At 43.2% G+C, this 13,161-nt stretch overlaps 2 protein-coding genes across 3 annotated transcripts; one reads left to right on the forward strand and one right to left on the reverse strand.

Moving 5' to 3' along the window:
• Window positions 1-190: 190 nt before the first annotated feature.
• Window positions 191-5,398, reverse strand: LOC104929644 (ubiquitin-conjugating enzyme E2 R1). Its single transcript, XM_010744220.3, has 5 exons — window positions 4,611-5,398; window positions 4,220-4,306; window positions 4,002-4,099; window positions 2,148-2,282; window positions 191-2,041 (listed from the first exon to the last, which is right to left on the reverse strand). The coding sequence occupies exons 1-5, from the start codon at window positions 4,794-4,796 to the stop codon at window positions 1,831-1,833; spliced, it is 717 nt and encodes a 238-aa protein (XP_010742522.1). The 5' UTR covers window positions 4,797-5,398; the 3' UTR covers window positions 191-1,830.
• Window positions 5,399-5,615: 217 nt separating this feature from the next.
• On the forward strand, window positions 5,616-12,918 carry cactin. 2 transcript variants are annotated; one of them, XM_027284786.1, is made up of 11 exons: window positions 5,616-5,879; window positions 6,000-6,341; window positions 7,853-8,453; window positions 8,608-8,703; window positions 8,803-8,948; window positions 9,043-9,205; window positions 9,639-9,753; window positions 10,927-11,119; window positions 11,294-11,416; window positions 11,610-11,971; window positions 12,198-12,918. In XM_027284786.1, exons 2-11 carry the CDS (start codon window positions 6,037-6,039, stop codon window positions 12,686-12,688), a joined length of 2,595 nt encoding a protein of 864 aa, XP_027140587.1. In that variant the 5' UTR covers window positions 5,616-5,879; window positions 6,000-6,036; the 3' UTR covers window positions 12,689-12,918. The 2 variants fall into 2 exon arrangements, with proteins under 2 accessions (XP_027140587.1, XP_027140589.1); XM_027284788.1 differs by lacking the exon at window positions 5,616-5,879 and having other exon boundaries at window positions 5,986-6,341.
• Window positions 12,919-13,161: the final 243 nt, after the last annotated feature.

Consider the following 13,161-nt stretch of genomic DNA (forward strand, 5'->3'; position numbering starts at 1 on the left):
GCTGTGATGACCCACCATGACCCTCATGAGGATAAGCGGTATGGGGAAATGGATCTTATATACACTTAAATGCGAATATATATTTAAATAATTTCTAAATGGATCTCCTAACTATAAATATTAAAATTGTTTAACACACCATAGCAAATAGGTAAATTAAGTGAAACAGTCACATTAAATCACTCCAAGCTGTTTTTTCCCAATAAATCTTTATTTTTCAGTTTTAAATAGCCGAAAATAAAAATAATGACAGGTGAATAGAACAATAAGGTGATCATCCATACAGCTACATGTGCATATCAGTTATGGTTCCTGTTAAAGCTGTAAACCAACTCTGAAGAACACCTAAAAGAGGAAAATAGTTGCTTGTCTTAATTGTTTTTGTCATATGTAATTCGTTATCCTGAGAAATTCAGTATGAAGTGCCAATTTGAGTAAATGAAACAATCAATATTGCTGATGCAAAAATACACAAAGAGGACACCCATGCACTCTAGAAATTATATCAAAATCCGTCCACACTCCGCTGACAGTAAAAGAATTGAAATGAAAAGAAAACGGCGGCCTTCTCCTGAAAATGAAAATCCTGACTGATACTGCAACAACACCTTTTGACAGACACGTGTCCTACGGAAGCTTTTTTTGCCAATCAAACCTAATAATATCATCACATAAATCATTCTCAAGCAAAGATTGCAGGCATAATGTCTAACCAAAGAAAGGGACTAAAATAACAACGCTCGCAAGGGAGCAAACAAAGACAAGAATACAACAAACAGTAAAAATATTTTGGGCTTTCTTTTACACCATTTTAGATCTTTGGTTCCTCTCAAAGAGAAAACCTGTGGAGAGATACAAATCTGATCTTTAATTAGTTCTGCCCCGCCCACCCCTCACCGAAAAACTTGGTCATCCTACATGACTCTTAAATCTGAGCTACTTCAAATAACATAACCCCACACTCAAAATGACAGAGAAACACATCCAACAGTAACCAGAAGAAACACAGCAAAGATCAATTTCATGTTGCCAAAAATGTCCACACGTGTACCCACTGACTCAGCTTGCCAGCCGGTTCTCCAGATGCAAAGTTCTCTGGAAAACTCCATCAACACAAGTCTTTCTTATCAGTGAGCTGGAAACAAATCATGATGTAGGTAAACAGTCCACCAGCAAAGAGAGAGACAAAAAGCTTCAGATGATGTTCTGGCATGCACAAGAACTTTGAAATCATCGTCCCGTGACATCCCGTCCTCTTGAAGCAAAACAGGCTGTGAAACTTGGAAATGTCTGATTCAACGCATTTGCACGCAAACAGGCTGCTTGAAGTCCTCAATCTTCAGTCAGTCACTGGGACCAACTACTGGTGGGCAACACCCAGTTACACTTACAGAAATAAAGATATGCAAGAGAGAGGCTGAGCAAAGTTTGGAAGTGTTTGCACTGGTGCAAATGTTGCTTTTGTTAACAGTGGTATTAACCCCACAATACCATATACTGTACAGGGGACTGAACAACTCAGTAGAATTAAGTAATAGTTTAAGCTATTCACTCAAAGTAAGGTTTTGGGTGATAATGAAAACTGTTGAAGAAAAAAACTGAATAAACTGGTGACTTGTGCTGGTGCAAATCTTACCAGGTCTGACCCTTTCACAACGGTGCATCGATATTTGCCTCAGAGGCTCAGGAAAAAACATCTCTTTTCATTTGTTTAGAAGTGGGAAGCTTCAAATCTTTCCTGGTTGTTGAACCGAGAATTTCTGGCAACCCAGACAGAAAAAAGGGGGTAGCGTATGTCAGCTAGATTGGGGACGATGTCGAAAAAACACGTCAAGATTCCTCGTTGCCTGAATCATCCTCGTCGTAGCAGCAGTCGCCGTCCTCGTCCTCCACATCTTCGTCGTCATAGTAGTAGTCATAAAAGAGGTCGGAGCCTTCGTCGGGGGCTGGGGCACGTGTGCGGACACAGTACTCGGCCAGCGTGGTGGGCACCTTCACGCCGTCGCGTTCAGCTTCCGCCTTGGTGGCCAAAACCTGTTTCCTGAGGGATATAAAAGAATGAGTCAGACCAACACTCAACAAAGAGGCTCTTCACCTTTGGTCTACTCTCGTTAAAAATTTGGAAAGAATAAACTGTGACCATTTACCTGATGATCTCTACATATTCACGGTCCTTGCCCTTGCTGTCCCTCCATTTGCGGTACATAACGGAGGCATCCACATTGGCAGGAGAGAAGGTGTTGGGTTCATTCAGCAGCGAGATCACACTCAGCAAAATGGTCCTGGAAGCAAACACAAAGGTGAGTGCCAAGGGTTAAACTCAATGTCACACAATGTCCTCCAGAAATGTGTCACTTTTTAAACAGTATAATTAATGAGCCAGAGTTTCCAGGTAAAACCGGCATTCTTTCACAGTATTGAGAGTTATAGAAAAATGACCTACTTCTCACTTGATTTATTACTTTATTAAAAGGTTTTCTAATGAGTTTATGGTCTCTAGTTTCAAGTCTTCTTCCAAAAAGCATTCTGTTCATTTTGTACATTTAGTTCTCATTTAGAGTAAAAAAGATAATATAGCAGTATAGTATGCTTTAGGGCGTGGCTACCTTGTGACTCACAAGTAATTCTCAGTGAGTCCATCCAGCACAACACACCAGGCTCATAAAAAAGTACCACTCAAATAAGCTTGCAACGTTGCTTATTTATGGCCTCAAATGCTTTCAGAAATGTACTGTACTGTTTAGCTGCGATACGAGAAAGTCTATGACCAGGCAGGCCGCCATTTTTTCTAAGCGCAGCCCGACTCGCAGTACGTCACCAACCAGCTCCATGCTCTCGACCAAATATGGTCACAAAAAAAGATGTCATCGCCCATAATGCCAAACCTGAAGCTTTAATATGTTTGTCCACAAACCAATGAGTAACGCCACAGTAGGGTTATACTTCAGCTGCTGAATCAGTTTGCATTAGATTTCATCTTATCCAGTGGTCAGTGAATCTAGTTCTTCTAAAAATGTGGAAGTGACATGAGTCAAACTTCTGCATGGGCATTAGCTGTGGTCTAAAAAAAAAGAAAAAAAAAGTTGTCTGATAGACATGACACATTTTCAATAGTGTTATAATTATTATATTAAACGTATAAATAACTGATATCACAGGCAACATCAAAACCTGTCGGAGTGTGTGGAGAGTGTAGCTGCAATAGCGGCAGACATTTTGACTTGTAATAGCAGGAAAGGCACAGGTACAATTAATAACACACTGATTAAGTGTTCATAACAGAAGAGCCCACTGAATGCAGCCTTCGTTAGTGTCATTAGTTACACCTGTGTGTGCGCAGTATAGGTGACACACACACACAACAAATTATTTGTAGACTCATTCATAAAAGAAACAACAGAGCCTCGATAACCTTTGTCATATGGTTCCCCACACCACAGGTTGCTCATACATTTTAAATAAATCTTTATTACAACATTATTTATAAAGACTGGCCTCATTTTGTTCGGAGTATTAAGTGGGCTCACTTAAGGTGCAGAATTTATTTTTAGAAGTGATGAAGAATTTCTTGACGTAGAGTCCTTCAATAAATTATGGCTTAATAAATTATTTGGAAGGATTGGTGCTTTGACCTAAATCCACAATAAAGAATTTATGTTAAAAAGAAGCAGTTGAAAATATTTTACAGTTTACACTGGGTGCTGATGTCGACACAATGTGTAGGTTTTCAAATATTGCCCAACAATCTACATACAAGGGGAGATACCTGATGTCAGAACTGGCTGAAAAAAATGGATCATATTACAGATTTGGTGCAGACACAAATCCAAAGTTAGTTTCTGGAAACATCTAAAGAGAGAAAGGCCACTGAAGACAAATGTCATGCGAGAAGGGTATGAGTCAGGTCATTTGTTGATGTAGGTAAATAGACGACAAAGAAGGGAGGCACCCAGAAAGGAGAGACACATGAGACGAGATAACGAGTGCGAGCGAGCGCTCACCGGACATTCTGGGTGGGATTCCATCTCTCTGATGGCAGCTCTCCGCTCTGCGGGTCGTCCACCGGAGGGTGCAATATAGAAATACACACATCTCCATTCTGTGACAGAGGAAAACAATTCACTGGGAGGTGTGAAACACAACCGCTGAAAGACATTTCATTCAATTAAATATAGTGATAAGGCAAGGACGCGGCATTACATTTATTTAAAATTTTTACCTCATAGATATTGGGGTGCCACATCTTGGTGAGGAACCGGAAGGCAGGTGGGGAGTATGGGTAGTCTATAGGGAACTTGATCCGAGCCTGTAGCACAAAACAGGTCTTTACATGCGGCTGTGCACTTTATTCACTCCAATATACATTTAAACAGTGTGGTATATAAGTTAGTATAGTACATTTAGTGTGTTACTGAGTCCATATGGTGTAGTTATGAAGGCATTTGAGTAAAATATGTTTTTAAGAAAGTGGTAATAGCTTCAGAGGAACCATGCAACCTTTACACATATCATGTCATATAATATCACTGTATGGTGGATTTTATTTTATTATTTGAATAATTTACACTGTGAGTTCTGCCAAAGACAATAAAGTTTTATTCTATTCTTACCTTAAAATAGCCCCCTTCATAGTGAGTGTTTGGGGGTCCGAAAATGGCCACTTCCCAGTTGTACATATCAGCCTCGTCCACCAGTGTTATCTTGAATCCCTCGACAGGCTGCTCCTGAAGGCTCTTCATCTCCAACATGAGTGCTTTTTGTGAACTGGCTACATGAGAGTGGTCGTGTTGCGCCATAATGGAACAAAGTAGCTTTCAAGATTACCTGGAGTCGACAGCTGACTACTAAGTTAGCCCTAACAACCCAGTGACAGTGTGTGGGGGGAAAAAAACAACTTGTATGTTTTCGATGTTCGGAGACAATGAAACAGGCCAAACCAGCCGGGCTGCTGCGCACAAGTCAGACAAAAGGTTGCGTTTATTTGTGCGTAAATCAGATGGATTATTTCCCTATGTCAACACTCAGATTTTGTTGAAATGACCAAATCATTGTGGCTGACCGGCGCCTCGAGCCTCAGATGACCTACCTGGCAGGGCAGCCTCGGATATAAACCGCAAATCTACTGGTAGCTGCTGGCTAAAATAGGCTACAGCTAACAAGCTCGACCAGCTGAAGCCGTGTTAACCGCGGCGCGAATAGTTTCCACCTCCCTGCGAGAGCCAAACCAGACAAGAAACCCAAAGTGTCACTTTAAAATGCCATGAAACAAAAACTCTAACGACAGTAGTCACAAACGCGGCTGATATCGCCCCAACAGAGGACTGAGTAAAGAAGAATATTGCTGAAAAGAGTCCCCTCTCCCCCTCAACACGGGCAAAGGCGCCTTGTGTTGTCTGGGATTTGTAGTCCAGTGTTCACCTGTAAACATCACGTTTAAACTTGAAAACAGCCACGACGGCACACGTACAAGTACGACATTACTTTTTAATGACAAGTAAACATAAACAAAACATATTAGCTGAGTTGTGGCCGTTATTTGACTAAACAATTTATATAACGGTGATTTCAGAGGACTACATTTGCCGGTTACGTGACGTCACACAGACGCAACCGTTGTTTGTGTTTCTGAAAAGCGGCTCTGACCTATTTTCACTGTCAAATTATTTGAACGCAATAACACGCCTATGCGGTGTTTATCTCATTAAGGGTGTTCTGTGTCGTATAAAAACACATTTTAATCAAAACGTTTTTATTTGTACTTTTATTTTTAATGTATCCTCGTGACGTCTAAACTGCGCCAAAGCCCCCAAATGGCAGCCTGCTGCCTGAGCCGTTAGTTAATTTAAAAACAGACAACTTAATTTATTGTTTTGATACAGGTAGGAGTTTTATAGCCATTCATGTTTATCTACTTCTTTCGAAAATGTACAAATATGCGTTAAACTGTGATGGTGCGGACAGCAAACGAGTTTCTTTGTTATCTCTTATTTACGCGACAGACTTCCCCGCGGACCCCGCGTTGACACAAACTTAGTGATGGGTTCGAAGTCACGACGTCGGTCCAGATCCAAGTCCACGAGCCGGAGCCGGGACCGGCGGAACCGGTCCAGAGTAAGCAGGTCCCGATCCCCGGAGGAGAGGAGAGGCCGCAGCCGGTCTGCGGACAAGAAAAGAGCCGCTCGTGGTCGCGGTAGGTCGGGCAGCAGCGGGAGCAGCAACAGCTCTGCTGGCCGCCGGCGGCCTGCGCTCAGAGGCCGTGCGGCCTCCAGGAGCAGCTCCGAGAGCGACAGGAGGCGAGGAGCACCGCGGCCACGGAGCAAGTCCAGAGGGCGGTCGTCAAGGTAACTGTCTGTGGTGTCTGCTTCCAGAGGTCTGTTAAATGTGATGACAATGCTGGCTATAGGAATTACTTAAAGGTCCAGTGTGTGAGATTTAAGGGGTTAATGATACAGAAGAAATTGGATATAATGTTCAAGTTATGTTTTCATGAGTGTATAATCAAGTGAAAATGACAGTTGTTATGTTTTTGTTACCTTAAAGTTAGTCTTTTTATGTACAGAGGGAGCGGGACCTCTTTCACGGCCATGTTTCTAAGCATGGATTCACACAGGATCAGGCGCTTCAGGGAAAACTGAGGTTTTTCCATTCATCTCAGTGTGGGGAGTCCGAGAAAAGTTGATCAGATCCAACCTTTGGGAAAACTCAGACACTTAGATCGGTCAAACCTCCACAGACCACCTGAAATGTCTCTGAAGAAGAGACTGTCCAGGTGGATTCAGGAGTCTGACTCACTCCAAAATAGTGACACGAAGAAGTTTAATTTGATTTGTGCCCGATGGTTTGAGAGAGCGCGCTTTGTTTGAGAGGCATACAGTAACGATGACTGAAAGCTGTTAATCAGTGGAATAAAAAGTTATTTCCCGATTGTTTCTCAGTGGTTAAATTCAACACGTCCACAGCAACCCACCTCAGCTCCCCCGTTTCAACCGGACAACCCTGCTACAACTTGCCGCAATCCCTGATCCAGTGTGGATGCATTAAAAAGCAGCCCAACACTCTTAAGAGGGCCTTTTGCCTTGTTCACGTGTTTCGCAGTGACCATACTACACACACTTGAATATAGAGGGTGAGGTGGGCTGTTATTTATTTGTTTGCAGTCTGCAACTTCACTGCTAGAACCCAATCATTCCTACACACTGGACCTTTAAAATGAACCTGAGCCGGTGTGTCCCACTGTTGTCTTGGTACAACATTTCTATAATTCCCTCCAAAACTGAAGCACTTCAGTATGCATACCACACTATCATGCACTGCAGTTATTAAATTCAAGTGACTTATTTCTCCAGGATAATCAACTCCAATACCTGTGTTTCAACAGCCTATAAATCAATTAAAATATATGAAAGTTGTATTTAACACAGGTTGTCAGTAGAGTTTAGTTTGTAGACCTGTCTCACTGATTCAACATTGTGGCAGCATGATACTGAATGTTGCTCTTGAACGCAGCATTTCTAGGAGATGTGGATCGGTAGTGTCACCACGGTTCTTATACAGCAGTAGTGTTGGGAGCTTGAGTAAGGAGAATTGTATCATACTCAGTAATAATGACGTTACTGTTTACAGATTACAGGTTATGAAACATCCACTGTAGGCAAGGATCCAGTATAAACTGCCTCAAGATATCAACCCTCTTAGTAACTGTCAAAGAGTTTCTCGTGCATCTGGATTTAGGTTTTAGAGGGTGTAGGGATAACCAACCAACTCTCATCCACAAAGCAGATCTTTTCATGTTCACCAGAGCAATAAAGAATAAATGTGGCAAAAATGTGCTAAATCTCCTTTTCTGTCTCAGCTCTGATTCAGATGATCCCAAAGCCAGCAGCAGCAGGAGGAGGGGAAAGTCTCAAGAGGGGAGACGGGGAAGATCCCAGCACAGCTCTAACTCCCGTGATGGAAGCAGCGACAGAGAAAGAAGGAGACAGAGAAGTCCTGACAGAGGGAGCCCATTTAGAGACAGACAGAGGCGGGACAGAGACCGAGAGAGAAGGGAGAGCAACAGCAGAGACAGGGAAAGAAAAAGAGATGGAGACAAAAGCCAGGAGCGAAGTAAGAGGAGCGAAGACAGGGATGAAGGGAGGAGTGTGAGAAGCAGAGAGAGCGCCGTCAGAGACAGAAGGCGGCAGCGCTCTAGTTCACCCGAGTCGTCTGATAGCTCAGGGTCAGACCGCGGGGTCCGTGAAGCCAAAGAAAAGGAAAACAAGAAAAAACAGAGGGAGATGTTGAAAGCTTTGGAGACGCCAGAGGAGAAGAGGGCCAGGAGGCTGGCAAAGAAGGAGGCAAAGGAGAAGAAAAGAAGAGAAAAGATGGGCTGGAGTGAGGAGTACATGGGATACACCAACGCAGACAATCCCTTTGGGGACAACAACTTACTGGGCACATTCAAATGGCAGAAGGTGAGTAGGAGAGCAGTTCTCAGCAACATTTGATGAGTTTTTTAATTCTCAAAATTTGTTTGCAGTCCCAGGATTTTGGAAAGTTTCCTGCCATAATCTTGCCTTCAATATTGCAACTCATCCAACATTCTTATTCTGTGTGTATTCTTTTTAGGCGTTGGATAAGAAAGGCATCGGCCATCTCGGAGAAAAAGAGCTCAAAGATAGGAACAAGTGTATTCAGGAGGAGAACCGCAGAGAGCTGCAGAAGGTATGCACTGTTGGATAGTTATTATTGGTGGCAGTATAATGATACAGGGTTATGAGTAACCGCTCTTTCACTAATCACACTACAACTTTGTGTATGAAGGTTAAACAGCTGCGTCTGGAGAGGGAGCGAGAAAAGGCAATGAGAGAGACGGAGCTGGAGATGCTGCAGAGGGAGAAGGAGGCTGAGCATTTCAAAACCTGGGCTGAACAGGAAGACAACTTCCATTTGCATCAGGCCAAACTAAGGTGAGTGTCCATGTTCAGCTTTGATTTCATCATTTGTTTTACTTAATTTGTATTTGCTCTCTCTGACAATGTTGTGTCTGCGCTCTGTGTGCAGGTCCAAGATTAGAATCCGTGACGGTCGTGCCAAGCCCATTGACCTGTTGGCAAAGTACATCAGTGCAGAAGATGACGATCTTGCCGTGGAGATGCATGAGCCTTATACTTTTCTTAACGGGCTAACAGTCACCGACATGGACGACCTGCTGGAGGACATCAAGGTGCGGTTATGTTCCTTCCAAAAGTAAAACTTGTTTGACTAGCTTCAAATAGTTCTAATGGAGCAGGATTGCGCTTTATCTAATAATGTAGTAACAATACAAAGAACTTAAATATTGCAGCCTCTTTTAAAAATATACAGTAAATACAAACTCATATAAAACTGTCTGCCATTGTCTTTTTCTGCCACCAGGGGCACCAAATCACCAATTTTTAAAATGTCACACTGACAGATTTAGGTTAAATTTCACTTGGACATAAACTGTGAACAGTGTGTCAGTACAAAACAGTCTTACACAGACACATCAGTCCTAAATAATCACCTGTTAGACAGCCCTTAACATGCCAGAGGTTGTGTGTTAACCCTTTCTACATTCTTAAAAAAAATGAACTATGAGCATACGTTTTACTGTATGAGTGTTGTTGTGCTGGTAGGTGTACATGGAGTTGGAGCAAGGGAAGAATGTGGACTTCTGGAGAGACATGACGACAATCACAGAGGACGAGATCAGCAAACTGAGAAAACTGGAGGCCTCTGGGAAAGGACCAGGTACATGAATTTCCTGTTAAATGATGACGGCAGTTCTTTACTTGGGGGTCTCTTCCTGTTTTTACAAGTCATATAATAACTCATCTTGTACCTATCTGTGTGAATGCTAACTGTGTGCTTAAACCAGTGGCGGACCATGCATTTCACGCTTAGGCCTCCGACAGATCAAAAAGTGTTCCGTGGCTCTGTGTTAAACTGGAGAAGGCTGCATGCGGGAAATTTTTCTTGTATTCCCGAAACTTCTGGGGGTCGAGGAGGGTCGAGTTTTTCGTGGTCTTGAAATCTGGTCTGTGTCTGGCAAATAATATTGTCCAGAATCCCGACATCCCACTAAACACTTTTATTAGTGGATAAATCCGTGTTGCTCTCAGCAATGAGAGATAGAAGCTCCACATAGTTTCCTCTGTTTTTGGATCCAGCGCTTTCATCGTGTCCCTGAAATGAAAGTTCTGCTTGCACCAAAAAAATGACAGTCTATCAGTATTTTTATGATTTTCCTGTTTTTCTTCACCTTTTCGTTGTGGAGCTCTGTTTCCCTGCACACTTTGCGCACTCTGGTTTCCCCCAAAGGTTTTGGAAAGCACCGTTGCTTGTAAGTGTCTGGCAGTGCTTTGGTGTCTAGTTGCTGCCTTGGTTAGGCAAGTTAAATTTACAAACCCAGAGTGGCTCCAAACACCATGTCGATCAGTGGCAAATAACAAGCACTTTTACAATTTGCAGTGTTCCTTGGACCCGAATCTATTTCTTCTCCTCCTTCAGCCATTGTGGGGTGACAAAATACTATTTTGAAAATAGCTGATTGGTTGAAGCAACAGTTTCGACATTTATTTTGTGTTAGAGGGCCTGCAGAACGGATTGTGAAGGTCTCTAGGCAGACTTCTTTAACTTTGACCCTGCCAGGCAACAAATGATGGCTGAAATGTGATTGGTTAAATGCTTTAATATGAAAATACATGTCTGGGAGCAGCACAACCATGGGGAAAAGCTATGAAAGGAAGTGGACAGACCATTTGGAATTATTTATTAAGTATTCATGGACAAAATATAATTAACATCATTCTGTGATTCAGATATTTTTTTAGGCCAGCAGAGAAGGCCTTGCAGGCCCTGACGGCCCACCACTGGCTTAAACAAATTTTCCCCCTTGATGTTCAATGTGATCTTTGTCCTCAGGTGATCGTCGTGAGGGTATCAACACAGCTGTGAGCACTGACGTACAGACAGTGTTTAAAGGAAAGACATATAGCCAGTTGCAGGCGCTGCACCTGAACATCGAAACTAAGATCCGAGCCGGAGGCTCCAACCTTGATATTGGTTACTGGGAGAGTCTGCTGCAGCAAGTCAGAGTCTACATGGCCAGAGCAAGGTACGAATCTGTGAACCTTTCATTGTGTTTCTGCTGTTAATAATAATAATTTAAATGCTGTCTTGGTGTGTAACCAATCTAAATCTACAGCTAGGAGGTACTTGAATGGCTACATGATCTATCTGGATAGAGAAAGCACAAATGTGTGTGTAAAATTACAATTGTATGTTGTAGGTTGAGAGAGCGACACCAGGATGTGCTGCGTCAAAAGCTGTTCAAGCTGAAACAAGAACAAGGAGTGGAAAGCGAGCCTTTGTTCCCCATCATCAAAGAGGAGGCGAGAAGTGACGAAGAAGAGTAAGTTACCACATCCTGAAACTGCGGCGACATGGTGGTTTAGAACCTTTCGGTGCCCTTAGGTTCAAGTTTCATTTGACATGGTTAATTCTTCTGCTTCTTTTCAGGTTGTGTATACTGACCTCAGAAATACGTGACAAACTTGCAATGCACCAAGAAGAAAATTTAAACCTGTGTGTTTTTGTACCATCAGGGAAAGAGCAGATGAGCAAACAAGGACCGAAGAGCCTGGCCAGTCTTCATCCTCCTTCACAAAATATAGGAGCAGAGAAACTGAAGAAGAGGAGGCAGGTCCATCAACATCCACGGCAGGAAACCAGGATGAGGATGGAGGAGAAAAGGGTGACAAGAAGGATGAAGAGGAGAAAGGCGAGGTGGTGGAGGCCGTGTTAACGGAGGAGGACTTAATCCAGCAGAGCCAGGCGGAGTACGACTCCGGCCGTTACAGTCCGACGCTGCTCACATCCTCCGAGCTGCCACTGGACTCGCACACAATCACACCGGAAGAGGACCTACACAGGCTGCAGTTAGCGCGCAGACAGTTGCAAGTCACCGGTATGAAACCGAACCCACACACAATCAGTTCTCAAATCAGTTACAACATTATGTGTAGCTCAAAAAGTACTGTACAGTCACAAAACAAAAAGGCCATGAATGCAAAAAAACAGAAAGACCTTATATATGCAGTCTTCTTCAACAGTTGTAAGTTGACAAAATGTCTTTTGTAAATTTGTGGTGTATTTCTCACACTCACTCTTGCTTCTTTGTCTTCTCTCATCAGGTGATGCCAGCGAGAGCGCGGAGGACGCCTTTGTACGTCGTGCCAGAGAGGGCATGGGCAACGACGAGGCTCAGTTCAGCGTTGAGTTTCCCGTCACGGGGAAGATGTACCTGTGGGCGGACAAATACCGTCCCAGGAAGCCCCGCTTCTTCAACAGGGTCCACACGGGTTTCGAGTGGAACAAATACAACCAGACACATTACGACTTCGACAACCCTCCGCCTAAGATTGTTCAAGGTTACAAGTTCAACATCTTCTACCCGGACCTGATCGACAAGCGCTCCACCCCGCAGTACTTCCTCGAGCCGAGTCCTGACAACAAGGACTTTGGGATTTTAAGGTTCCACGCAGGCCCTCCATACGAGGACATTGCCTTTAAGATTGTAAACAGGGAGTGGGAGTACTCGCACCGACACGGCTTCCGCTGTCAGTTCGCCAACGGCATCTTCCAGCTGTGGTTCCACTTCAAGAGATATCGCTACAGGAGATAGAGGCCACATACCAAGATGGACCAAGAGCCCAGTCACTGGGTATTAACCATACACAGTATATTATATAGGCTGTGCAGTCACTGTTCTTTGTTGTATTGTTTTTTTTAGGCTGCTCTTACACCAGAAAAAAGCCGTTTGTTAAAGCTACAAATCACTCGATGTGTAGCTGAATTGAATTGCAATGCAGTTTGAAAATTACTCATTAAAGATTTTTTCCCCTACTTTTTACTCTTTGCAAGCTGTGACTGGTTTTCTGTTGTGACTTACAGTTTACAACATGTAATTATAGAATTAGAGTTAAAAACACAAAAAATCTGAAACTTCAGTCTGCAGACAGATGTGTGTTTTCACACACTGAACCGTAATGCACAAAAGTACAAATCGTACTGCACTCACTCAACTTCCGCATCCCTTCTTCACATTCTTGGCAAGTCCAGTCTTGCTGAAACGTAGTAAAAGCTGGTGGCTGTGTC

This window comes from Larimichthys crocea, chromosome XII (genome assembly GCF_000972845.2).
Source record: "Larimichthys crocea isolate SSNF chromosome XII, L_crocea_2.0, whole genome shotgun sequence".
NCBI lineage: Eukaryota > Metazoa > Chordata > Actinopteri > Sciaenidae > Larimichthys > Larimichthys crocea.

Bases quoted from the DNA above. Each gene is read 5' to 3' on its own strand.
- LOC104929644 (XM_010744220.3), bottom strand. From the start codon at position 4,796: ATGGCGCAACACGACCACTCTCATGTAGCCAGTTCACAAAAAGCACTC. The intron at 4,307-4,610 runs GTAAGAATAGAA...TTTGTGCTACAG, and splicing joins ATGAAGGGGGCTATTTTAAG to GCTCGGATCAAGTTCCCTAT. The intron at 2,042-2,147 runs GTAAATGGTCAC...TATATCCCTCAG, and splicing joins GAATATGTAGAGATCATCAG to GAAACAGGTTTTGGCCACCA.
- cactin (XM_027284786.1), top strand. From the start codon at position 6,037: ATGGGTTCGAAGTCACGACGTCGGTCCAGATCCAAGTCCACGAGCCGG. The intron at 8,454-8,607 runs GTGAGTAGGAGA...TATTCTTTTTAG, and splicing joins GCACATTCAAATGGCAGAAG to GCGTTGGATAAGAAAGGCAT. The intron at 8,949-9,042 runs GTGAGTGTCCAT...CTCTGTGTGCAG, and splicing joins TTGCATCAGGCCAAACTAAG to GTCCAAGATTAGAATCCGTG.